The 25,514-nt window shown below is 37.0% G+C and overlaps 1 protein-coding gene across 5 annotated transcripts in view; it reads left to right on the top strand.

Annotated features, from left to right (window-relative positions):
- ZNF608 (zinc finger protein 608) overlaps positions 1-25,514 on the top strand; it is a 125,788-nt gene that overhangs the window by 54,391 nt on the left and 45,883 nt on the right. For all 5 annotated transcript variants that reach the window (XM_025166031.2, XM_025166027.2, XM_025166029.2 and 2 more), the window contains one exon: positions 17,029-17,284. In XM_025166031.2, the coding sequence (XP_025021799.1) occupies positions 17,029-17,284 (256 nt within the window). The remainder of the gene's footprint in view (positions 1-17,028; positions 17,285-25,514) is intronic.

The raw sequence follows: 25,514 nt of genomic DNA, 5'->3' as shown, positions 1-25,514 counted from the left end.
TACTGTGCAAAAGTTTTAGGCAGGCATATATTACAATATATATTTTTCAAAGCATTCTTACTTTGCAGCATTTTTTCACACCTTCCTAAAACTTCTGCACAGTACTGTACTTCCAGCTTGCCCAATTCTATGCTTCTCTAGGAAGTATCCATCTTTCCTTGGGCCTGGAAAATCTTTAGTATTTTTTTTTCTTTTTAGTATTCTTTATCTCCATTCTTGTTTTATTGGTTGATTGATTGAATGTTTGACTGCTGGCCTTATGGTCTTAATAAAGATTTGATGATTATGCCAATTATTTATTTTCTGGATAGTTTCAAATACCACTTACCTCTTAAACCCCAACTTACAGTTTTGTTCAACAGTATTTACCCCTTAATTTTGGCATATCTTTGTCACTAAATGATATTCTAGATGAGTTTCGAGATATATAAAGGAATCTCAGAGAATAAACAACACCAAAATTTGGAACTTGCTTTATTTATTTCAGAAGGAAAGTGCAGGTAGTCCTTGGTTAACAATGGTAATTGGGACCAGAATTTCTGTCAATAAGCTATGTTGTTGTAAAGCACGATATGTGACCACATCGCTTAGCAATGGCAATCCCAGCAGTCCCGGTTGCTGTCATTAACAAAATCCCACCAGTTGTTAGACAATGGCCCACTATGATCCAAGCCATTCCTGGCTTGGTCCCTCCCAGCCCTGAGCCTCGGTAAGGTAAGGAACTGCCTCCTCTTGAATTCTCCCCACCTGCCTATTTTCTCCCATCTCTGTCTTTTTGGCTCCCCTGCACAGCAGCACTCCTCAGTGGCGGCACTGGGGCTGAAGTAGAGGGCCAGAGCCTTCAGCAATTTCAGCCAGCTACCACCTCTCTCAGGCCTCTACTTCAGCCCCAGTGCAGCTGGCACCATCACCATTGCCAAGGAGTGCTGCCTCAAGCCCCACGCCACAGCCAGCCAACCCAGTGCCACAGCACAAAGCCCCAGCTGCTGCTGCTGCCCTTTGCTCTGCAGGCCCTGCCGCCCCCTGTTGACCTTCGCCAACTTCTGAGGCCTTCTAAAAGCTCACAGTAAGGCAACATGCAATTTGGAGAGGGGTGGGTGTTGCCTTCTCGCAAGCTTTCAGAAGGCCCCAGAAGTTTTCTGAAGCATCATGAGAAGGCAACATACAGTTTAGAAAGAAGTGTGTGTGGCCTTGGGAAGGCCTGGCACAGCCAGTAGCTGCTTTGCATAGGCCCAGGCTGAGCACGCCTCGTCAGTAGTGGGAGGAAGAAGACGGTGAAGGTCAGGTGGAACAGCAGGGCCTGCAGAGTGCAGGGTCATGGGGCTTTGCACTGTGATACTGGGGTGGCTGGCTGCAGTGCAGGGCTTGAGGCAGCACTCGGTACAGGGGCTGAAGTAGAGGCCCGGAGGCAGTAATGGCTGGCTGAGACTGCTGAAGCTCCCGGGCCTCTACTTCAGCACCACTGCCAAGGTGTGCCACTGTCCAGGGCAGCCAGAAGGGCAGAAAATAGGTGGGGGGAGATAAGCTGGTGGGGATAGTTGAAACATCCTATAAGTGCCGATGGGCTGCCAAGCACTCAAATTTTGATCACGTGATCATGGGGGCATTGCAAGAGCTGTAACTTCAGGGACTGGGCTTAAGTATCATTTCTTCAGTGCTGCTATAACGTCAAACTGTCGCTGAATGAATGGTCATTAAATGAGGAGTACTTGTAATCCAACATCAGAAAAAAGGTATCTCTCTCTTTTCATGAAAGAGTGGCCTTAAGAACTTAGCATGAAATTGTCCAGGAGATAGACCTTTCTTGTCATGGCCAAAGTTAGTGTTTATAACTTCAGAAAAAAAAGCAAGTGTGGTATACTGCTTAAGGTGTTGGATTGGGACCAGAGAAATCTATCTTCTAATTCACAATCAGCCATGGAACCAGTCACTCACTCCATCCAGCATCACAGAGTGTTCATTGTGAGGAAATATTGGAGGAGGGAGCACTATGTATGCCACTTTGAGCTCCTGAATGAAAGAAGGGATATACTACTACATCATCATCATGGCACTAGGTTAAAATGGGAGTCATTACAGAGAAGTGAGGTAAAATCCATTACTCACTAAGAAGTGCACTGTGTCTCATTCAGGTTTCCCCAGAAATGCCTGCCTTCCAGAATTCTGGAGGAATGTTCCATGGATAAATAAGTCAAAAGCACAATTTTTCAGGCTACATTGGTATTGTTATATCTGGCAGAAAAGAAACTCTGCACTCTACAATAAAATCTTAATACCAAGTTGGAAGCATGGAGAAGATAGTGTCATGGTTTGGCAATCTTTTCCAGCTTCAGGACTTGGACAGTTTGTTATGATTGAATTCTGCTTTGCATCAAAGAATATCAGCCCACCTCTGCATCAGCTAACATGCAAGTAGGTCATGGAACAAGATAATGATCCTTAACATATAAGTAAGTCTACAAGAAAATGGATGAATAAGAACAAATTTAAAGTTTTGGAATGGTCAAGCCAAAGTTCAGATTTGAATTTTATAGAAGTGTTGTGGCTGGACTTGAAACAAGCAGTTTATGTGATAAACTCCTAAAATGTTACTGAACTGAAGCAGTTCCCCATGAAGGAATGGACCAGAATTTTTACACAGTGATGTGAGAGACTAACCTCCAATTACAGGAAGCATTTTGTCACAGTAAAAAGGTGCAAAGATGGTAATGAACCTGAGGAAAGAGATCTGGAATATCACATGTTGGATTATTTATTTTTTTAAATAAAATTGGTGAAATAACCCCAAAACATTGGTGTTAATTGTTCACTTAGGCTCTCTATATATCACTAGGACCAACAGGAAGTTCTGATAACATTCAGTGTCAAAAAAAATTCAGGAAATACAAAAGTAAGCAAATATGCTTTTATAGAACTATAGAACATGTATTCCTCTCTTACACACCTTTAAAAGATTATGATATTCAGAATGCGTATACACTCCCAACATTATTGCCAAAGTATTATTACTCATTCATGAAAAGGGTGTGGAAATCAATAGGAAAATCCAGATGTGTTATTATAAATAATTCATTTTATCCAGAAATTTAAATTCTCTATTCAGTACTTTGCTGGGTTTTAATCTATTAATTTGATATTGGCCCCTAAACAACATTTAAGAATGCTAAGACATATCTGATGCTTAGACTTTGTACTTATTAGCTCATTCTACTTTTTTCTTACTAACATTTGTTCAGATTTCACAGGACCCCAGCTTTATTTGATGGGTGAGTCATGGCATCTTATCTTTACACACTGGCCTACCCTAAATATCATTGGGGTTTCACAAGGGTATGTTTTAATGACTTTCATTCTGCTATTGCAAGGGAGATACTATAGTATTTATCTAACTTGCCACTTACGCCCTTGTATTATGGAGGAAGCTGAAATATCACACACATGCTACTACACTGCAAATTTTATTTTGGTTTACATCAAAATTTAATTCTCCCTTTTCTAACAACAACCCCAAGGCTAGAATGATTATTATGTAGCCTTCCGACCAGCCAACAAAATCTTCAAGGTCACCTACAATGTCAGCCAATGTTTACTACTTATTTTCAAGAATGCAACAGAAGATGCTTCCTAAATATTAAGATCCACCCATATAAAACTTGTTTGTTTTCTGTATTTCTCTGTATGTTTGTTTTTCTGGTTTGTAGCTGTCCTAAAGTTTTAACTGTTATTTGTAGTAATACCTCCTTAGAATCTCACCTAATTTATTCTGGGTCTAAAGATTCCATTTGTCATTGGAAAGATCAAGGTGTTATTTTTCTAAGAACCAGACTGAGATTTTATTGTCCAAAAGGTTTAGATGTAAGTATAATTGCAATTGCTGTGTGTGTGTGCGTGTGTTTTAAGAGAGGCATATGAGACTATTTTCTTAATGCACAACTTAGAGCTCTGCAACCTTTTACAACTTCCCATATGTTAATGAAAACATTTCTGAAAATTGGCAAAGCTATACACCATAGCTAGTGCCAGCTATTTTCATAGGCCAGTTTGAAGCAAAGCAAGAGAGAAGAATGCCTTGTTTTAGTGGTTGAGTCAGTCTGACAGGCTTTCACATTGCCCCTCCTCTTATTAATATTCTTTTTGATGTGAACTTGTAAAACAGAGGATTGGTTGTTAATCTCCAAGATCTCAAGGGCTTTTGGCATTGGTCCATAATTTATGTGTTCACATGGCTGTTGTCTGACTACTAATGATTAGACAGCCGTGTTATCTCCCAGCTAAATCAGTGTTGCTTATAAATCATGCTTGATAAATGGCAGTTTCATTTCTTCAAAGGCTCTGTATACATCTACACGCTTTGATAAAACTGCCAGGGGCATGTCATGATTTTACAAGATTTTAGGCTGGGCTTGTTTACATTTGGTTGGGCAAAACATTTGAATTTCTATGAAGGGTAAAAGCATTTATTTTATTTTATTTTTTTAACTGATCAAAACAAAAAAAATGTGCTAGAACAATAGAAAAGTACATATGCTGGAAAAAGCACTGATCTTGTTTAGGGTGGTTATTTTATTTTTAAAAAAAGTTACAGAACGTTTTCCATCAGAATTGTGTAACTATTCCAAATACTTAAAATTTAACAAAATTTGTGATCATATGAATTAGCAGCACTATGGCTTGACTTAGTTCATAACCTTCTTTGAGTAATTTTATGGAATATAATTTTTTTATACTTCATCTTTTATAAGGAAATATCTTTATTTCTTGTCTACCATCAGGGAAGGTGACAACTGACAGCATTTTGCAGGACTCAGCGATGCATCTCATTTCATGTTACAGATCATCTAGAAAGCTCAGCTAGAGCTTGCTCATCAGTATTTGACATTTCAGTACAGAGAAATTCATTGATTAAAAAAAAGTTGCAGTGAGATTACCTTTCTAGAATGAATATGTAATGTTACAGTCATTGAGCTACAAATATGAAATCTATTTTATGTGGGGAATATAAACATAAATTATATAAGATCGTTAAACTTGTTTTATGATTGCTAAATGAAACAGTTATCAGCTTGGCTTTTGGGATCTCATTTCTCTTCTAAACATTGGGCCACAACTATCTTTTTGTTAACCTATTGAAGTTAAATATTCCTTTGTTTTGCATGTTTTTCATCCATTCCCTCTTGATTTATTTGTTTTGAATTAACAATAGAAATGTAGAGCTGTACTTTCCACTTTCAGAATTTGTTACGTAAATGAATAACTTGAATATATAACAGTGATTTTTAAATTGGATTGCAGGGTACCTTTGATTCTTTGGAACTTTTTCAGAAGTTCTTTAATCAACTGTATTCTTGGAGAGTCTTCCCTGGAAAATAGTTTGCCAACTACTACAGTTTTTCCTATATGATGTTCAAATAGAAATAAATTGTGGTTCAGGATAGAAAATATGTGTTTTTAGTATGTGTGATACAAAGTGAGGACTCAACTAGCTTGGCCAGTGCTGCATATGAATTAATGGTCTAATTTTCACTAAAATAGTAGAGATGTTCCTGACTTGTGCTGTTCAGTGTGTCCATTATTGAACTATTCTCTGTACAAACAAGTTATCCATACTTAGGAAAAACTAGGGTTTCAGGGAAAAGGCTTTTTTTATTGATATAGCATCTTTTTAGAAGTGCTGCTCAGGTTCCCTATATTCAGTGAACTTGTGTGTGGGTTAGGTGGTATTGTTAGGTGGGAAAACCCACCTTACATGTACTCTGCAAAGTGACTGGACAGAAAGTCAGGGTTCATAGTTGCAGACTAAGCTAGCTAGGTGCATACAAGGTATATAACTTCTGGTAAACTGGTAACGTTGATTTTTCCCCTGTTACTTATCAAAACTAATACTTCTAGTACATTTGAAATCTTTTTGATGGTTTCAAGAAAGATGTCTTACATTTAATCTTGGGCCCAGTAGTTTTCAACATTTTTATTATGATGATTTGGACAAAAAGATAGAGATAACATTTATCAGATTTATAGATAATATAAAATTATAGCACATTCATGGTTCATGAGGCAGAATAGCACATTCAAGGTTCAGAGGAGGTGCTTCAGAATGACTGAAGCATGAACTTCTGGTGAGGTTGAAAAAAGTTGTGGCTGCTTTAATTAACAGATTCTTTAAACTTTTTTTTTTCAGGTTGACATTGATGTCTGAAAAAAAGACACTTCTTAAAGTGCTGCATTCATACTCCCATACATTATGAAGTACTTTCCAGTATCATTTTTAAAGCATGTATAGCCCTAATAGCTAATACATTAAAAGACAAACAAAATTCAAAATTATCTTAATACATTAGAGAAATGGGCTGAGAATATCAATCAGATTTAAAGAGGCAAATGCAAAATTCCTCACTTAGGAGGGAAAAAATATTGGTATTGAAAGGGAGATACCTGACTTGGTAATAATTTGTGTAAGAAAGGGTTTTGGAATTGAAGATCACAAATCAAGTATGAGTTTGTGACATTCGGTTAAAAGAAATGCAAGTGGACTTTAGGTTGCATCAGTGAAAATATAATTTCCAAATCACAGGAAGTAACAGTCCCATTATATTCCATGTTACACAGAACCCACTTTCAATAGTGTACAAAATGATAAGCAATGAGAATCATTAGCAGATTGGAACTGTCTGTATGTAGCCTCTAAAAGGCTATGAAAATTGAAGACAATTAGCAGAAAGAATTATCAAGGAAGGGAGGTAGCTCTTCTGTGCTATAGAATCATCTATTGGGAATGCTTTACATTTTGAATTTTGTCCTGAGCAAGGAGTTGAATAGTGGTCTAAACGTCACCTTCAGGCCTAATGACTCTATATTTTAAGAATTCATTTACAGATTTTCCAAACAAAATGCTTCTTCCAAACGGAAGTGTACTGTTAGAAAGGAAGTAAGTGAATGTGGGTAGTAGCCTTCTTTCATTAACCCCTTTGAAAATCTAAATAATGGAATGCTACAAATGTTAAAAAACAAAACTGAAAGGGTTAATGCAAATCATGTATGAGTCAGCACTTACAGCCATGATGTACCAATATCATATTCTCAAGCAAAAGTAGAACCTAAATCAAATAAGTAAATTACATAGTTACACCAAGTATAATATCTTCCTAAATGCAAAATATTTCATTTGAATACTCAGACAGTGGCCTGTGAAACAAGCACAGACTTCAGTGGAAGTAAGAAATAAGAGTAAAAATAAATTCCATAGCTAACTGGTTATGAAGAAAGATCTTCCATTAGTCTGGACTTAGAATTTTCTAAGAATCTGTATCTCCATCTGATCTGTAATCAGATGGAGATACAGATACAGGTAGTCCTCGCTTAATGACTTCCCTGTATAGCGACCATTTGAAGTTACAACAGTGCTGAAAAATAAGTTTATGACTGGTCCTTGCACTTATGGCTGTTGCAGTATCCCCATAGTCATGTGATTGGGGTTCAGGCATTTTGCAACTGGCTGGCATTTATGACCGTTGCGGTATCCCACAGTCACATGATCACCATTTGTGTGCTTCACACCTGACTTCTGACAAACAGAGTCAATGGAGAAGCTGTCAGTAATATTTCAAGTCATGGTCACATGATGTCTTGCTTAATGACCGTGTCACTTAGTGATGAAATTGCCAGTCCCAATTATGGTTGTAAGTGAGGACTATTGGTATGTAAATTCTCTATCATGTCAGGATCAACACGTCCATTTTCATGGCAATAATATGGAAATGATTTACCATTACCTTTTTTGGGAAGTTTTTTCAGCTTCCCAATCTAGTTTGCAGTTCTGAAATTCCTTGCTGATTTTCCCTTTAAGTATTATCCAGGCTCAGTTGTGCTAGCTTCTAAGCCCAGAGAAAATAAGCCAGATCCTGCTGCTTGTTGAGGCTTATGTGTGTGCACTGAGTTAGCAGCTTAGGTTTTTTAAAAAGAGAATACCTTATTAGATACTCAGATTGGGACAGTATAGATTCAGTAGCAATTTCAGTAATCTTATAAAGTTCTTCTGTTTGCCACTGAAATAAGCAGACAAAAAGCAAAATGGAAGATTGCAATAATATCTCATAGGATGGATTGCAGGAGTAGTACTGAATCTGATACTAAGATGCATGAACAAAACCTCCCCCTATATCTTTCACCTTTGTAGAGCCAAGGAAAAGTTGTATTCCTGCATCTTTTGATGAGCTTGTTTGTTTGTTTTATATTCAGAGATCACTATGACATTTGCAGAGGAAAAGCTTGCTGAAACTTAGCTTTTTGATTGCTGAGCTAAAGCACGGTTCATATATGCACTTTCTACAAAAAGACAAAGACTTTTTTGTTTTGTTTTTGGAACAAAGTCTATGAAAAGATGGGAGATTTGAAATATAAATAACCCAAGGCATATTGTGTTGAAAGATAAAATACTTAAAAGTATGATAGCTTTTTTGTTAGAACAACATTCTAATTCTGAATTAGATGTATGTATTGTGTAGAATGTATGATCAAATGGCCCAGCACTTTTTTTATCTGAGTGCTTTTTTAAAAAAAATGTAGTTTTCCCACAGTTGCAGAAGGAAAATCCCTAGCACTTCTATATATCTATTATTACTCCTATCTTAATAGGAAAGGAGTGTCCTTTGAACAGAAACTATTTTGGTCAATGGAATCTATTGTGGGATTTTATTGCTCCAGGACTGTAATTCAGGAGATTTTTGAGTGCATCAGAGACCAGTTTTCATATCCACAGCTAAATTTTAAGTTTGGTGTCAAAGCAGCAGAAGAAACTACCAAGTATTATATAATCTGTATAGAGCTGCTATTCATGCCTACTTAGTGGCGATAAGGGCAGCGAAGCGTCATTACTCCTCAGCTCTTGTTGCATCCGCAGATAGCCACCCCACAGCTCTGTTTTGGGTGACACGAGCCCTCCTGGGTAAGGATGGCTTGGAGAACCTTCTGCAGGAATGTGCAGAGGAATTTTCCTGGCATCTGTTGGATAAAATCTCTCAGATTCATTCTCAGTTGGACTTTGCTGCAGGTCCGGTGAAGATGCCTAGGGAGGAGTCTTGCCATGTTATCTGGGAAAGGTTTGAACCTGTTGGACCTGAGGAAGTAGATAGGGTCTTTGGGGCTGTGAGCTCAGCCACCTGCTCTTTAGATCCATGCCCCTCCTGCTGGGTCAGGCAACCCAGGGGATGTCATGTGAGTGGTTCTAGTGATGGTTAATTCATCTTTGAGTGAGGGGGTTCCCTCGCCTCTTAAGGAGGCCTTGGTTTCCCCCCTCCTCAAGAGGCCATCACTAGACCCCACTGTACTGGACAATTTTCGTCCAGTGTCTAACCTTTTCAGGGAAAGTGATTGAGAAGGTGGTTATGCAACAGCTTCAGAGGACCTTGGATGAAGCAGATTATCTGGATCCCTTTCAGTCAGGATTCAGGCCTGGGTATGGGATGGAAACAACATTGGTTGTCCTTTTGGATGATTTCTGGCAAGGGCGGGATGGGGTTGTGCATCCATCCTTGCCCTATTTGACCTCTCTGCAGCTTTTGATAACATCAACCAGGGTATCCTTCTGGATTGGCTCAGAGGATTGAGGGTGGGCAGCACTGTGTTGTGCTGGTTCACCTCTTTCCTCTGGGGCCGATTCCAGTTGGTGGTGGTTGGGGAGGAGAGTTCCTGCCCTCAGCCCCTGTTATGTGGGGTGCCATAGGGTTCAGTGCTCTCCCCCTTCCTATTTGACATCTGCATGAGGTCGCTGGGTGAGCTCATCTGTCGCCATGGGGTGAGGTATCATCAGTATGCTGATGATAATTATACACCTCTGCCCCTTGTGAATTAAGTGATGGTGTGAATGTCTTATCCCGATGCCTGGAGGCTGTGAGGGTCTGGATGGGGAAAACAGGCTTCAACTGAACCCTGGTGAGACTGAGCAGCTCTGGGTTTTGGGGCCTTCTGGTGCTCGGGCTATGCCATCTTTGGTACTGAATGGAGTTGTAGTGCCCCAGACAGACCTTGTGCGCAATCTGGAGGTCCTCCTGGACTCACAACTCCTGCTCGAAGATCAGGTGGCAGTCATGGCTAGGAGGGCCATTGCAGGGCTTCGTGTTGTGCACCAGTAGCGCCCATTCCTAGATCAGAGGGACCTACTCACTGTCACTCGTGCTTTAGTCACCTCCTGTTTGGATTTCTGTAATGCGCTTTACATGGGGCTACCCTTGAAGAGTATCCAGAAGCTTCAGCTGGTGCAAAATGCAGCGGCATGAGCAGTTATGTGTGCCCCTAAGGCAGCTGCGTTGGTTGCCAGTTTGCTTCCAGGTCCAATTCAAGGTGCTGGTTTTGACCTTTAAAGCCCTTCATGGCATGGGGCCGGGTTACCTGGGGGACCGCCTCTCCCCGATTACATCTGCCCATCCCATCCAGTCTGGCAGAGAAGGCATGCTGTGAGTCCCGTAAACCAGAGAATTACAATTGGCAGGTCCCAGGAAGTGGGACTTCTCTGCCATGGTGCCCGCCTTGTGGAATCTTCTCCCCCTAGAAGTGAGATTAGCTCCATCCTTCTTAACGTTCCACAAGTCCCTCAAGACCTGGCTATGTGATCAGGCCTGGGAGTCCCAGGGGACCAGGGAGATTTTGCGATGGCTCCCTTATTAATTTTATCCCCTCCTGTTTTGGGTGCTTTTATAGTTTTTTATTTGTAATTGTTTTTATGTATTTATTCTTTTTAACTGTTGTATGCCTCCCAGAGTCACTTTGTGCAAGATGGGCAGCTATATAAATACAATAAATAAATAAAAATATGTAAAACAAAAATTATGACTAGACACAATAACAACACTCATTTTCCAGCCTATTCTTTCTCCCATGTTTTTTGTTTGCTTGTTTTTTTTTTTTTTTAAATGTGTGTGTCATGTTGAGAGTTCTCACTGTAGTGCTTGCTCTATTGGCAGATGTACAGGCAACCATCATTAACTGATGCAGTCGTGCATCTGGGCAGTGGAAAACTGCCAAGCCATAACTCTTACCTTTGTAGGTACTAATAGGAACCCCCAAAGCTCATGCAATAAAGTGAGAGGAGGGGAGGAAAGTATTAGGGTAGCATTTTGGTAGGTATATCAGTACAGCATTCTGTATAACTAACCTGTCTTCCACATGGCTTGTTTTTTCCTTCAGTGGAACCTGTTCTATGATAAATAGCAAGGCTAGTGCCCACCATGCCCTAACACCTGGGAACAATCCTGCCAAAATAACAGTGTGGGGCTGCAGAGGCATCTGTTCTTGACATTAGCTTTTCTCAGCTTGGCAGATCTCCACCAGCAGATGTTGGACTTGTATACCTTTCCTGCTCCATACCCCATACAAGGTAGCTGTCTTCCTGGTTTTGCTGTTTTGTCTCTAATTACTCACCTCTGTCATCTTTTGAAGGTTTCCCACAAATCTCCCTGAGATCATTAATATTTTATTAAATTTAAAATTACTGATTTAGAAAGAAGAAGCTAACTTTCTAGGAAGTACAGATAGTCCTTGCTTAACGATGGTAATTGGGACTGGCAAGTCCATCACTAAGTCCATCTTAAATTGCAACGTTACACGGCTGCGCCAATTTACAACAGCAGTTCTGGTTGCTATCGGTAAGCGAATCCCACTCGGTTGTTAAGTGTGGCGTTACATGATAGTTCATTTCAAGGATGATCTGCTCTTATTTATTAATTAAATTTATATTCTGCTTTAGCAATTCAGAGTAGCATATATGATTTCCACTCCCTTTCTTTCCTCTCAACAAATCTGTGACATGGGCTATACCCAGAGAGGTTGAGACTAAACTTCATAGGTAAATGAGGATTTGTGTGTAAAATGTTTATGTTTTGTGCCTCAAAATGGTAATGACTGGTATTTGACAGGAGGAGTGGGTTACTGCTCTAGAGCCTGCTCCTTCTCTCTCTTTCTTGTCCTCCCCCCCCCCACTTCCTTGTGGGTTTCTCTTCTATGCCCTATTCTAATGCTCTATTGTACTAGACTAGATTTCTTTTAACCTAACTTATAGCATTTTAAAATAATTTCAGATGGTCCTGTCAAATTATATGGGACACATAGATTAGGTTGATGCTAAATTATGCTACATCTGGAGTTAATGTTGAGGAAAGTACAGAAATCAACTGCATTAGCTTTATTCCAAAAGCATGAAATTAAAGCTAGAAGGCCTCTGTTACAAGGAGACTCTGCAACAGCCAAAACTCATGTAGTGCAAACTCTGGCCCTGTGTCTTGAACATAGTTCAAAGATAAATATTGTTTTATTTCATCCTTACTTAACTGATGACTGGTTTGCAAAGAACATCTGTTTTTGAGGTCAGCTGGTTTTACATTTGCCTTCATATTTGGCCTCTTCTTGAGAAGCTTTTTTCTTTTAATGCTGCCAACATCTTAAAGTCTGATGGTAGCAGGATAAACACAGAAGTGCAGAGCTTCTGTACTCTATCGTGCTTTTTTATTAGGCAACTGACAAATGTGGGGATTCAAAAATCAGTCAGTTTAGCATATATTTGCTATGCAAGATTATGGGTAGGATTCTTGTATAGAACTAGAGAACCCTAACCCACTGGGTCCTCGTTTCAGAGATATTTCCTTACCTAAACAGAGAAACAGAATGACCAAGGGCAGTTGGAATGGGAGTGACTTGCGACTTGCTGCTGACTTCCCCATTAACTTGGCTTGTGGGAAGCTGGCAGGGAGCGTCAAAAATCCTTCCTGCCTCCCTCCATCCCTCCCTCCCTCCCTATAATATAGGTTTGTGCCATTTGCCCTCCCCTCATGACCCTCAGGAGAGGCCCCATGAAGCCTCTTCTTCCTCCTTGACTGACCCACAGAACTGCCTGCCACTTTGCTGGGGGGAGGTAGAACAAAGGAAGCCGTGAACCATGAGGAATAGTGCACCCCACTCTCCATTCCATTGTGTCCCCAAGGGCCCCTCCTTCATCCTTTCATCAAGGTATAAAGAGGGCTCACCCAACGACTACTGGCAGCCCTCCCAGCCAGCCCTACTTCACCAACAGGCATCCAACTCACTCCCTCATCCTTCCCTCAATGCCCACCGCCATTAAGGGATTTCACATTTCTGCCTCATTTTCAAAGCAACCAGTCACCATCGGGCCTTGCTGCCAGCAGATTGTGCTCAGGGGACAGGGGGAGACAGGAAAGAGGTCAGACTGTGATGAGATTAACATAACTTTGACAAAATTGTCTGTAACTGCTGCTTTGAGTTCTGATTAAGCACATGAGGAGTTCTAATGCTAAAATTATATTGTACCCACTTATCTTTGTATTCTCTCTTGTGCTGTCTTCATATATATGCATTTTTAGCAGCAAACAGAGCTGAATTTGAAATAAAGAGAGAGGGGAAAATCCTCCTCAAGCATTCCTTCTCACCTTGGGACATTAGAGATATGTTGGACCTCAGTATCCATAATCCCAGGTGACTGTACTATCTGTGTCAATTATGGGAATTGAAGCATAGTATATCTAGATGTTACCCTGTGGGAGGAAATCTCAAAAGGTGATGAAAAAGTACTTCTCTTGCAATTACATATATTTCAGACTTCTGTTTCCTGACTTCTGTTTCCAGACTTCCCTTTCCTGATAGGAAAGGGAATCTATCTGTGTTATGGTATCTTTGTATAAATTTATTACAGAGATCAAATTGCAACAGTCACCATTAGATGCATGAAATTGAATAAAATATTGTGTGTTACCTATGTACAAGATTGGATTTAGTGGCATTCCTCCTTTTGTAAATAAAAAAGCATTAAAGTGAGTAAAAATCCTTACTCCCCGCTGTAGACTGCCGGTAACCTTACCGTACTGTATCCTTCATCTCTTCAGAACAGATTTTCACTGAGTTTTTGGAGAATCTGTTAATATTCTCTTACTATAATTAAGAGAGGATGTTTTCTGCAAAAGAAAAGTATCTTTTGATTCACGTGTCTGATTTCAAGTCACAATAAATCAATGAATTTCTAAAGTGGCTCATTTTTAAAAATATATCTGTCCCATCCTTTTTTAGACAGCTAAATACATCATTTTATAAAACTCGTTTTCAAGGGTGCGCTTTACAAAACAAATTCTGCTAAATTTCACATCAACATCTTATCATGCCTTGTTAGCAGGGGCTCTAGTATGACCTTGAATATATTTGAGAACACAAATTGCAATTTCTTACAAGTTAAGCACTAAATATCCCTTAGTTGGCTATTAGTATTAGAATGGAAGAATGGTAGACTGCATGGTCATTAATTAAATTTTATTATGGTTCTCAAAAAAAAAATCACTTGGATAAATCATAGCTTTCTTTTGACTTTAATTAGGTTAGAAATAAAATGAAGAATGGATAAATAATCTCTTTTTTATATGCAAATAAGAATTACAGGATTATATTTTTCATGCATTCTTATTGCTTCATGATAAGCAACCTTCTGAAAAGCCTAGGAGCAATGATTAAAATGAAAGATCACTCTCTGAAAACGCAGTGATCAGCTGAGTTATAAAACCAATTAGTAACTTCTGATATTTACTAACCAATGTTTTTACTAAAGTGCAGTGATTATATAATAAAATTTATTAAACTTGTATGCTGGCCGACTCTCAACAACTCTGAGCAGCTTACAACAATCAAATTACAATAAAATCAATAAATGGTAAAAGATGACAGGTACGATAAAGCGAGGGGTCTCACTCTCTCTTGCCAAAGGCCTGGGTGAAAAGCCAGGTCTTCATGGCTCTTCTGTCCAACAGCAGAGCGGGGACCATCTGGATCTCAGGGAGAACCTCATTCCAGAGGGCGGGTGGTGCTACAGAGCGGGTGTGCTTCCAGGATTCTGATAGATGACGTTGTTTAATCAAAGGACCCCACGGTATGTCAACCCCGCAGGATTGAATTGGCCATGCAGATGCTGTGGGAGACAAGTGGTTTCCCAAGTAACCAGTAAAAATATAGTAACCTCTATATTTTTATAGAGTAAAAGCATGTAGTTAATATTTACTAAACAGCTATAAATTTGAAGGAGTTATTATAGATGATACTGCAGTTTATTGTACTGTTTTGATTGACACATCTTGGTATTCTGAAAGTGAACAGGAAGAATTTTTTCTTCTATCAAAGCATTAGTACCTAGGTTATCAAATAAAACTTATGGGAAAAAAGTCAGAAGAGAAAAAAGTGTTCAAATAATGCATATTTAACTGATGTAATTTCTTGTGATAGACAGCTTTAAAAAGATGGAGTACTTTATGGTACTTAAAGCTATTGAGCCACCTTCAGTGTTCATATTTGGCAAGGATGTGTGATGCCCCTTTATTCTTTTTTGTTCTCCTCTGGATTTATTTTCTTTGCCATTGTTGTTTTGTCTTGTGCTATTTTGTGTTTTTGTATTGTTTTTTGTTCTCAGTTTTTTTTTAACAATTGTAAACTGCCTAGAATCACTGGGAGTTGGGTGGTGCATACATTTAATAAATTATTGTTGGTCACACAGTAGGCCAGATGTTTAGACTGGATTTGGCATTTTTATCCACCCAGGACCTGGGAAAGGCAGATGTTGTCTGATGGTGTTAAAGGTATCATTCCAGGATGTAAGCTGTTTCAAGTAAAGCTGTCTTTTGCAATTGACTGACGGTGATACTCCAGTCGTACTCCAGATGTTTTGGGATTGCACCCAACATGCCTATTACTATTGGTACTATCTTTGCTTTCTTTTGCCACAGTTGTTCTATTTCTATTTGCAGGTCTTTGTATTTTGTGATTTTCTCCAGTTTTTTCTCTTCTAATTCTGCTGTCTCCAGGTATTGCAATGTCCACTATCCAGACTTTTTTGTCTTTCTAATCAACAGTTGTTAAGTCTGTTAAGGTATTCACCATAAGTGTTTCCTTTAAGGAGTGTAGTATCACAGTAAAACACATCTCAGGTGAGAAAAGGTGGAGCCTGCACTCTATGATTGGATAGCCTACGTATAACAGTAGGCTGTTCCCCAAGCAAAGTTGTTGTTGGGGGGGGGGGGAGGGGATGTTTGGAGAGGAAGTACTGTTGTTGAAGTGCTACATTGGACTGAATTGTAAGTGTATGACCTTGGACTTAATTGACCATTGCCTATTGTATATATCTTTGCTCATTGAAATACAAGTCTATTGGACTACAGCTGTGTTTGACTTGTTATTTTACTGCTGTGCATATCTACTGGTTTAGTAGATATCATCTCCAAGCCTATCCCCTGATAAAGTCTGGTGTGTTGTGTGGCAGATGCTTGTCTGTTTGAATTCTAAAGTCTCAGAGCACTTTAGCTTCTTCATTTTCTGTTACTTTGTCTGTTTTGTGGTCCCACCAGTTCTTGCTTGCAGGCAAATGGTATTTTTTGCAGATATTCCAATGCACCATTATTGGTACTTTGTCATGCTGTTGCTTGTAGTCAATCTGTGTGATCTTCTTGCAGCAGCTAACTAGGTGGTCCACTGTTTCTTCAGCTTCTTTGCAGAAGTGGCATTTGCTGTCGTCTTGCATTTGTTCTTAAGGTCTTGTGCAGCCAGAATTAGCCCCTCTGTCTCTTTCTTCAACTTTTGTGCTCTTAGCCATTGCCAGGTCTTGTTGTTATCTGCTTTGCCTGCTAGTTTTTTTGTGTACTGGCCATGTAATGCTTTGCCTTGCCATGGTTCTTTGGTCCAATATGTTGTTGTTGTTGTTGTTGGTAGAATGGCAGAATAAAAATAAAACAGTCATTGCTTCCTATTGGCTTCTGGTTGGGCACTGTGGAAATGAAGTACTGAACTAGTTGAACCCTGGCCTGATTTAATATGACTGTTATATTCTGCTCTTCTTATGCCAGGAAATTAAAAGAATTCGTTTCTTCATAATATAACATTTTTTTCATCATCTTGTTGTATTATATATGGAATTAATATGTTCAAATATTAATGCGTGTCTAAAAACAATATTTCCCTTTCCTTTTAAAATGTTATTTCTTCCTTTGTGTTTTCTTCTAGGTTGACCCCCTCTTCACAGTGCCTGCACCTCCGCCTCCTATTTCCAGTAGTCTGACAACCCAGATTCTACCTTCCTACTTTTCCCCATCTTCATCCAACATTGCAGCCCCCGTGGAGCAACTTTTGGTACGGACTCGTTCAGTGGGTGTGAATACTTGTGATGTTGGAATAGTAACAGAACCTGAATGCCTTGGACCATGTGAACCTGGAACCAGTGTAAATTTGGAAGGGATTGTATGGCATGAAACTGAAGAAGGTAAATTCTTTTCTTCCATCTCTCTCTCTTTTGGAATATTCCACTTGATTTAAAATCAATATTGCAGAAAAACATTAAATAATATGTTTTGTTTCTACTGGAGAAAGAATTGCTTAAGTTATTCAAAATCTGAATCTAGCCATAATTTTGCAAATAAATTAATCTCTTTTTTGTTGGGTTTTGTTCTAAAATCTTGCTAAATTATTACATTGATGGTATTTTAGGATAAGGCTTAATGTATTTTAAATATTTAATGGCAGATTTTAATCATAAAATATTCATAGATGAAATTACAAGAAGAGTTTATAAAATTGTGCAACCACTACATTAATATTCAAATTGTTTTGTATTTTTTAAACATTTATTCCAGTAATATATACAGATAGCATAAATTGTTGTTACTGGGTTTGCTGGAAATTTGATTAACCTTTTGTGTGTATAGGCAAAATTTATAATTGCATGTTAGCTATTTAAATATTTTGTTTTAAGTGATCTGAGAGTTTTATGAGAATTGTTTGAGAACTGGAGATTTGCAAGGAAACATCAGTCAGTTGCAGTTTCATGTAAATGTACATTTCCTTAAAATAATGGACAACTAAAAACTTCGAGCTCCTATTTGAGGAATAAATTGAAAATGATTAGCGAAAAGGCTAGATCCATAAAAGGAATTTGAAAGATAATTATTTTTGATTAATTAAAATCAACACAAAAATGCAATTGATCTATTTTTCCATAATGATTTTCAGAAGATTGCCCCTCATATGTGAACTACCTATAAATAGTACTGCATAATTATAATTATATTATGTCTACCTGTTTTGGAGGATATGGTCTGAAATACTGAGAATTATTGAAATGGATTTATTACAGATGTTTTCTTCTGTCTGTTTGAATAGTATTTAATTACTAGTGATTTAATAGCCTTTGTGAATTGAAACAAAGAAAGAGAATTTTAAAAGTATACAACTGCACTCTACTGATGATAAATCCTAATGTGCTTTGGCTAGATCCAGAGCAAAGCTTGATTCTGTGGAATGATGTATGAAACATTATCAGAGTGTATTAGCTATGTTTGCAAAATGTTTTAAACTCTGCCCTTCCACTTGCCTTCTTTGTATGTATATCTTCATCAGATTCATAAACTAGATTGACCCTTTAAGATTATTTTTAAAGGTCATATAAACCATTTAAAAATACCTTGACTGAAATAGGTGTCTGTTCTGGCTTCAGTGTTCATCTTATTGAATTTCATAGAAAGTCAGAATATATGGGAATGAATTGTATGGCATGGAAGAGCAATGGCTTTTAATACTGTTATTTTTGCTGAGTAACCTAAACATCCGACCCCCACAGTATTAAGAAATGTCCCTTGTTAAAGGTCTGGAGGGCAACAGTGTGCTATTTTATAATGTTCTTCCATACTTGCAAGAATGACATTTCATCTATCTTCCTTCTGTGCTCAGATATATTCAGTTGAGAAGACTTTTATTTATTGATAAAAGATAATGCCTGATCTGTGCTCATAGATTCCCTGCCCCTGTTGTTGGTAAAAAAAAGTATAGTCTATCAAACCTTGTTACTTATCTCCAGTTCTGATTGTGCATTTACAAATCTGGGGAATTGGTCTGGCATAAACAAGATACAGATAAATCCACTATCTCCAAATGTCAAATGTAAAGAAATGTTATATAGTTCCTAGCTATATTTTCTGACAAAACTTCTCAATTATACTGATAATATAATGAATAACATGAAAGTGAGACATTTGATATTGGTTAACTGTGTAAGCTTCTTAAAAGAAAAAAGAAAGGAATGCTTCAGATTCTTCTTAATAGAGGAAATTTACTAGATGGAATGTTTACTTTGTTACTATATAATAGAAGTCTAAATATATCTTCATCTAAAATTTTCAATTGGAAGTAAATCATTTTAATTTCATTCCTAATATGCTTTTATTGTGAGTACTGGTTTAAGGTTCTGATTTATATGGTAGTAATGGAACATTTTTTTCTTGATTGCCACTTTGCATATCACATTAAGTAGTGAGCCAGTAGACCAGGACACTGAAAAACTGTCATTAAACTTGTCTAATTTAAACTGGAAAAATAATTTAGCATAAGATAACCCAAATTCTAGAAAAGTAGAAATCAGCTATAAACTTGATTTGATGATATGATATATTTATAATATAATGTTAGTTATATTTGTTTCATCATTCAGTTATTTAAAACAGAATAGGCAACATTGGTTGACCCTACTTGGTACTTGTCTGGTAAAGGGATGCACTCTAAAAAAACAACTATGACCAGGACAAAAAAATAATAATTTTTGATCTTAAATGAAATTATTGATCTGTCCATCATATATTTCAACTATACTTTTAATGCTTTTAAGAGATTAAAAATGTGCCCAAAACAATGCAATCAAATTGGATATATAAATGTGTTGTGGGATTTTAGTGGTCATTAAAGAAGGAATCCTTGGAAGCCACATATAGTCTGGGGAATTCAAATGCAAGTATTTTCTAGAGTGCCAGGATTTATTTCTTTGAACAGAAAGAAATATGCATGAAATATTGCCCCCCCCCAAAAAAATTAACCGTTTCCTAGTTGAAAATAATTTTAAAATGCTTTTTTTTATAATGACGGTTACACCAGAAATGCCCATTCAACAGCTGTGGCTTCCGAAAGGCTTTGGATAGGCTTTTCAGCTTTTCTAGAAAACCTTAAGAAACATATTTGGACTAATATGATGAATTGTTAATAGCCTTTGAAAATTATAATAATTGTCTTTCCTCTCTCATCTTGAATGCATTCACTAGGTTTGTAAGTTTACATTATGTGATTAAATAATTAAATTAGTAACTATTTGTACAAGCTAATATGCAAGAATGTGATTGAGATAGCAATAGTCCTCATTATCTGTATTTTTGCATTTCTGCCCCAGTTCTGAGTATATATATTAAAAAATTCAGGATATCCTAGTTTTTATTGTTTTATACATGCTCAGAATGGCAGATGCGGTTTTGTGCATGTGTATACTTTCTCATTATCAACATTCATGAGGAGAAATGGAAGCCCACACAGATCATGATAATAATTGCCTGTATTGATTATGCATTTCTAGAACCCTTTAAATATGATTCTTACATCAGCACTAGACGCTCTTATTTTGTTTACAAAGGATGCAAATTATATTTCTGCCACTGAGTTAACCTTCCAGAATGAATTCTGCAATGATCCAGTATGTCTGTAGGAAGTCTGTATTCAGTGTATGACAACTATATACAAAGTACATCTTGAGCAGTTGCAGTGATTCCCCAATAAAAGGTAAAGATAGGGTGGAAATGGTGTTAATCATAATGAGAATGATATGGTGTCTGGAGAAGATATAATATTTTGCATGAGTTCTTAAAAGATAATACCTGCTGATCTAGCACTGAGAAGGACTACATTTGTGTATGAGGTGATTATGAAGGTCACTAATATTCTCTTTTAAGACTCTTAAGTAATGTCACACTCCATTACTCATGTTATTTTATTGAAGGTGACAAGAATGATGATGCTTAGTGTCCTTCTCCAATATTTAAAGATAATTCGACTATAACAGTTTAAACAGTGTATTAAGCCTGTCCTATTAATTATATTTACATTAAAATTATTCTGAAGTAATCATGTTTAGGAGCTGAGCTCCCAGATTTGATGTTTCTTGAATATAGTGATGAAAAGGGAGTTCTATACATACATGCATACATACATACATACTCCTATAAACTTTCAGCAGAATTCTAAATAGACCAAAACTCTATTAATGCCTGACATTGCCTATTGTCATTATTGCTTGTTCATTACTGATGTTACTTATTCATTTTGCTTCTTTAAGAATCAACTGTAGTATCAAAACTATCTTTAATTTTAAAATAAAAATTCAACTTTTCTGTAAAATGCTAACATTAGTAATTTTTGTGAGGTTTTGGACTATTTTTTTCCCCTTCCCCCTTTTTAAAAAGCGTTTTGAAAGAATAGAATATCTATCTGGCAGCCATGAACTGAGATCACCAGTGAAATGGATGCTGGGTATTTCATATTAATATGTAGAAAAGTTTGTTTCTTGTATAGAGAGTCTGACAGCTTGGGGTTTGGGATATTGTGAGTAGTAAAATATAATGAAATAAGGGGAATGCTCATGAATTCTTTCATATGTAGAAAGTTCTTACAAGGAAGTTGCGGGATTGCTCCAGCTAGCTTCTGTCAGCCACACAGTGATTTGGCACACTATATGCACAGGACTGTTGTACAGTGTACACACTTGGTAAGGCCACCTGAAATAACCATTCAGCCACCTCACATTTATGCACAGCACATGAGAGGATTATTGGGTATATGCCATAGAAAGAATGCTCAAATAAATGTTGAGCCTGTAGTTTTGTAAGGCAGTAGCAAACTATATAAATAAACTTGACCTTGATTTTTCTGCTCAGAAAAAAGACAAAGGCAAGTAACATTAATAGGCAGTATCCTCCAGACCAGACCTTAAGATTTTATTATGTAGGGTTTTTTTTTTTTTTGCCATTAAGAATTACTGTATTACATATCATGTCACCAAAATTTGTTACAGTATTTAGCTTTTAGAACCTGGCAGTTGATGATCTCTGTAGCACTAGTATTCCTTCGTTAATTATTACATTTCTTAAATTTTAGTATAAAAGTTTATAGATACTCATGTTTTGCTTGTCAGTTTATTTGTTTCTAAGTGTGCTGTCTTCAGGACATAATAACGTTTGATTTCAGTAAGTAATTCCTGTTGGGAAGTGGAGCAACAAAGTGAGGCAAATAGTGTAAATATGGTAAACCAGCTTTGTAACTGATTTCATCCCCATGGCAGCCATTTTTGCGAATATGTACTTCTGATAATTTCTGCAGCAAATCATTCCAAATCCGCCCTTTGGCCAAAATGTTTGTGGGTTCATTTTGTCTGCTTTATTCAAGGAGGACCATTCTGGTTTCCAATTCCAAGGACTAGTGTTTACCAGGGACAGTAAGATAACATCATATACATCATTAATGGCATTTCCCTGCTTTAAAAAAATTAAGAATCATTATTGTGAATCACTTTTCACATAGACAATCATTCTTACACTACAAACTGGGATGGTCCCTTTGTAGTAACTAAAAATATGTTGGAAGATTGAATGGTGATTGTAAAAAAGTATATTCCACAGGTTCCACTGCAAGAGGGAAGAAAAAAAGCCTACAGTTCATTGGTGGAAAGTCTCTATAAGAACTCAGCCTTAAACAGAGTATCTGAGAAAAGAATATTGTTTAAATAGTAAGAGGTAAAATCAGGAAATAAGACACAGTCTTGACAGTTACTTCTAAGAATTCAAATTACCAGTGGAGATTTGCCAAAAACTTCAGCACAAGCAGTTTAAGAGACAACACAAGACCTTTTATGAGTCAGATATTTGGCAGCCGAAGACTAAGTAGTGTGTTCCTTTTCACTAGTCTGTCTGTGTAAGCCATTCGGAACTCACAGTATACTGTAGGGAATAAATTAAAAATGGAAGAGTTGCTGCTGCTGCTGCTGCTGCTGCTACTGTTAAATGATAAAAGTTTTTTTACAATAAGCAACATTAGATGGCTTGAAGAAAAGAAGTCTTCTAATTGTTTTTTAAGTTCATAAATGAGAGACCTAAGTGTCTTTGAGAGAAGTACTTATAAACTCATTTTTAAGGAAGGTAATTCAATAATATTCTCTCTGTTAAACTGAAATATGTTTTGATGTTGAAACAAATTCGACTGATAGCCAGTTATAACAATTATTTGTTCTGATGGTGTATTTGCTTGAAAGCTAACCACAATCAAGCCATCATATATAAAAAGCTGCTCTTGCGGCACTGTTTCTCCTCACTGTTAAGATGACATTGCTTCTTAAAAACAATGTGTTGGTTTATCTGCCTACTTATAATTTAACACCTTTATTCTATGTCATGCAAGTCTTGGATTTCTTCAATATGATACCCCTTCAGGTTCTTAAGAAGGCTGTCCCACATCTGTCCTTTGCAAAGCTTGACATAGCCTGTTCTTGGAAGACATGCACACTCTCCTTTCTGTCCGTGTGTATTTTTGTGCATGTGTGTATATATACATACACACATACACACACAAAGACTGCAAGCATACAAAATAATATATAAAAAAAAACAGAAGAAAAAGAAGTATATATGGTAACTGTATAAAAATTTTAAAATTAACTTATTTTTTAAAAAAGTTATAACTTAGGCCTGCAAAATCATGTTGGCCCGTCTTTTCATTATGTTGATGATGAGTCATTTGAAGGGCAGAGTGTCCAGGACTGAAAATCTGGAGTAACAATTTCTTTCCAACAGAGCAGAGCTATCATTTTAGCTACACTGCATGCTCAGTAAATCCAGTGTTCTGCATAAATTGATAAATAGCATATGTTGTTATATAATTCAGTATCAAATGAATATCTTTAAACTTTATTTCTCTTTCCAAAATTCTTGTACCAACAATATAAATATTAAGTGAAAATGATACAAACATAGAACAGGCCTATATTACATGAATCAGTATCTCCTCAAAGATTGTATTTCCAACATAAAGAAGTCAACACCCATCACTTCTTAAACATCCACTGAAGTGTCTAGTAAACAAAAAGATTTTTTTATGATTTAACACCATAATAAACTTACTCAACATTCTTTAAAACATGAGACTATTGATTGGTTAAAATATGGTATTTAAACTCTTTATTCCAAAGTTCTCTTAAATTGCCAATATCTATGTTACTAATACCCTTCAACTGTCTATAAAAATAAAATGTAGGTTTAGAGTCTTCTAAAGCACTTTTCAATAAATACAGAACATTTAGAGCTTTCAGGATCTGCTAGTATGTCTGAGTTGATGAATATGTTTTAAGTAAAATATATTGTGTTTCAGCAGTTTTAAGCAACCCAAATTCTTGCAATACATCAAATGCTTTGAAAAAACTGATAAACAATAAGCTGATTAGAATATTAATGCCATCTTCTTCCTGTATGTTCCCAAAAGAGTATTTATTTGTAATTCTCAAACTAGGATTATTCCAAAGTACAGTAAACAAGAATCAAAATTAAATTTCCCAACCATGTCTTCCAGATATGTCTTGCATTCTTTAATGCTGGTATATTGGCTAAAGCTTACCACTAAGTCAAAATATAAATAAACTGAGTGTCAGGAAAATTATCCCTATCCCTCCATTTTCATATGGCAATTGAAGTTTAATTTAATACATAGAAATTCCTCTTAGTATGTTTCTATCAGGAACAATAGGCATGCAGACATTTATTCTTCCCCATAAAATCTTGGTTTCTGGTGGTGGTTTGTTGTTTGTTTTTTGAGACATTGGAGAAGAGCTGTATTAATCTATGGTAGCAAAAAATCAGGAAGTGTCTGATGGTACCTTTTCCAGCTAACACATTTTATTAAAAAGTATAAGGTTTTGTGATCTTACTTCATAATCAGAGTTGTTAGTCGGAAAATGAGCTCCCAGGCTTCTTCTAATTTTGTTCTTAAAGTTAATGCAAGATGGCACAAGTTCAGGATTTTTAAGTAGAAGTTAATATACTACAAATCATGATTGAATTCTTGAAATAGTGTGACCCTGCTCCAGCCAACATGCTGAACCTTTCGGAATGGTTAACTGTAGATGGAACCCAGTCATTGACAGTAGGCTACAACAAATATATGTAAGTTGCATTCACTGCTTATAGTCAACTAACTTTATTGTCAAGCAACTTACTTTATAGTTATGCAAGTTAACTTTATAGATAAGTCTGATGTGAACAGACCCATAGTCTTCTATTTTACTTAACCATATATTTTGATAAAAAGGAAAAAAAAATACTAGTTTGATGTTTAGTTTTTCCTTTTGCTATTTTCAACTGATCTTTCAGTCATAAATAGTACAAACATCGATATGGCTACTCAGAGATAATGCCATTAAATTCAATAGGGTATATTGGTAGGTGAGTGGGATAAAATTTCAGGTTAACAGAACAGTTCTAATTGACGAACAAGGAGTTATGTGGTAAAGGAGCCATAATTAATATGTCTGCTAGATATAGTGAAGAGGTATCTCTCTCCCCCACCCCTTTATTGGTAAATCATTATTACTTAAGACACTTCCATCCACTGAAATTATTCTCGGGATGGAGTAACTCATACAC

This window comes from Python bivittatus, unplaced genomic scaffold (assembly GCF_059951505.1).
Source record: "Python bivittatus isolate LINGU-HERP-01145 unplaced genomic scaffold, Pbiv_v1 ctg000850_np1212, whole genome shotgun sequence".
Taxonomy (NCBI): Eukaryota; Metazoa; Chordata; class Lepidosauria; order Squamata; family Pythonidae; genus Python; species Python bivittatus.
Note: the sequence above shows the minus strand (reverse complement) of the source record. Positions and strands in the feature narration are given on the sequence as shown.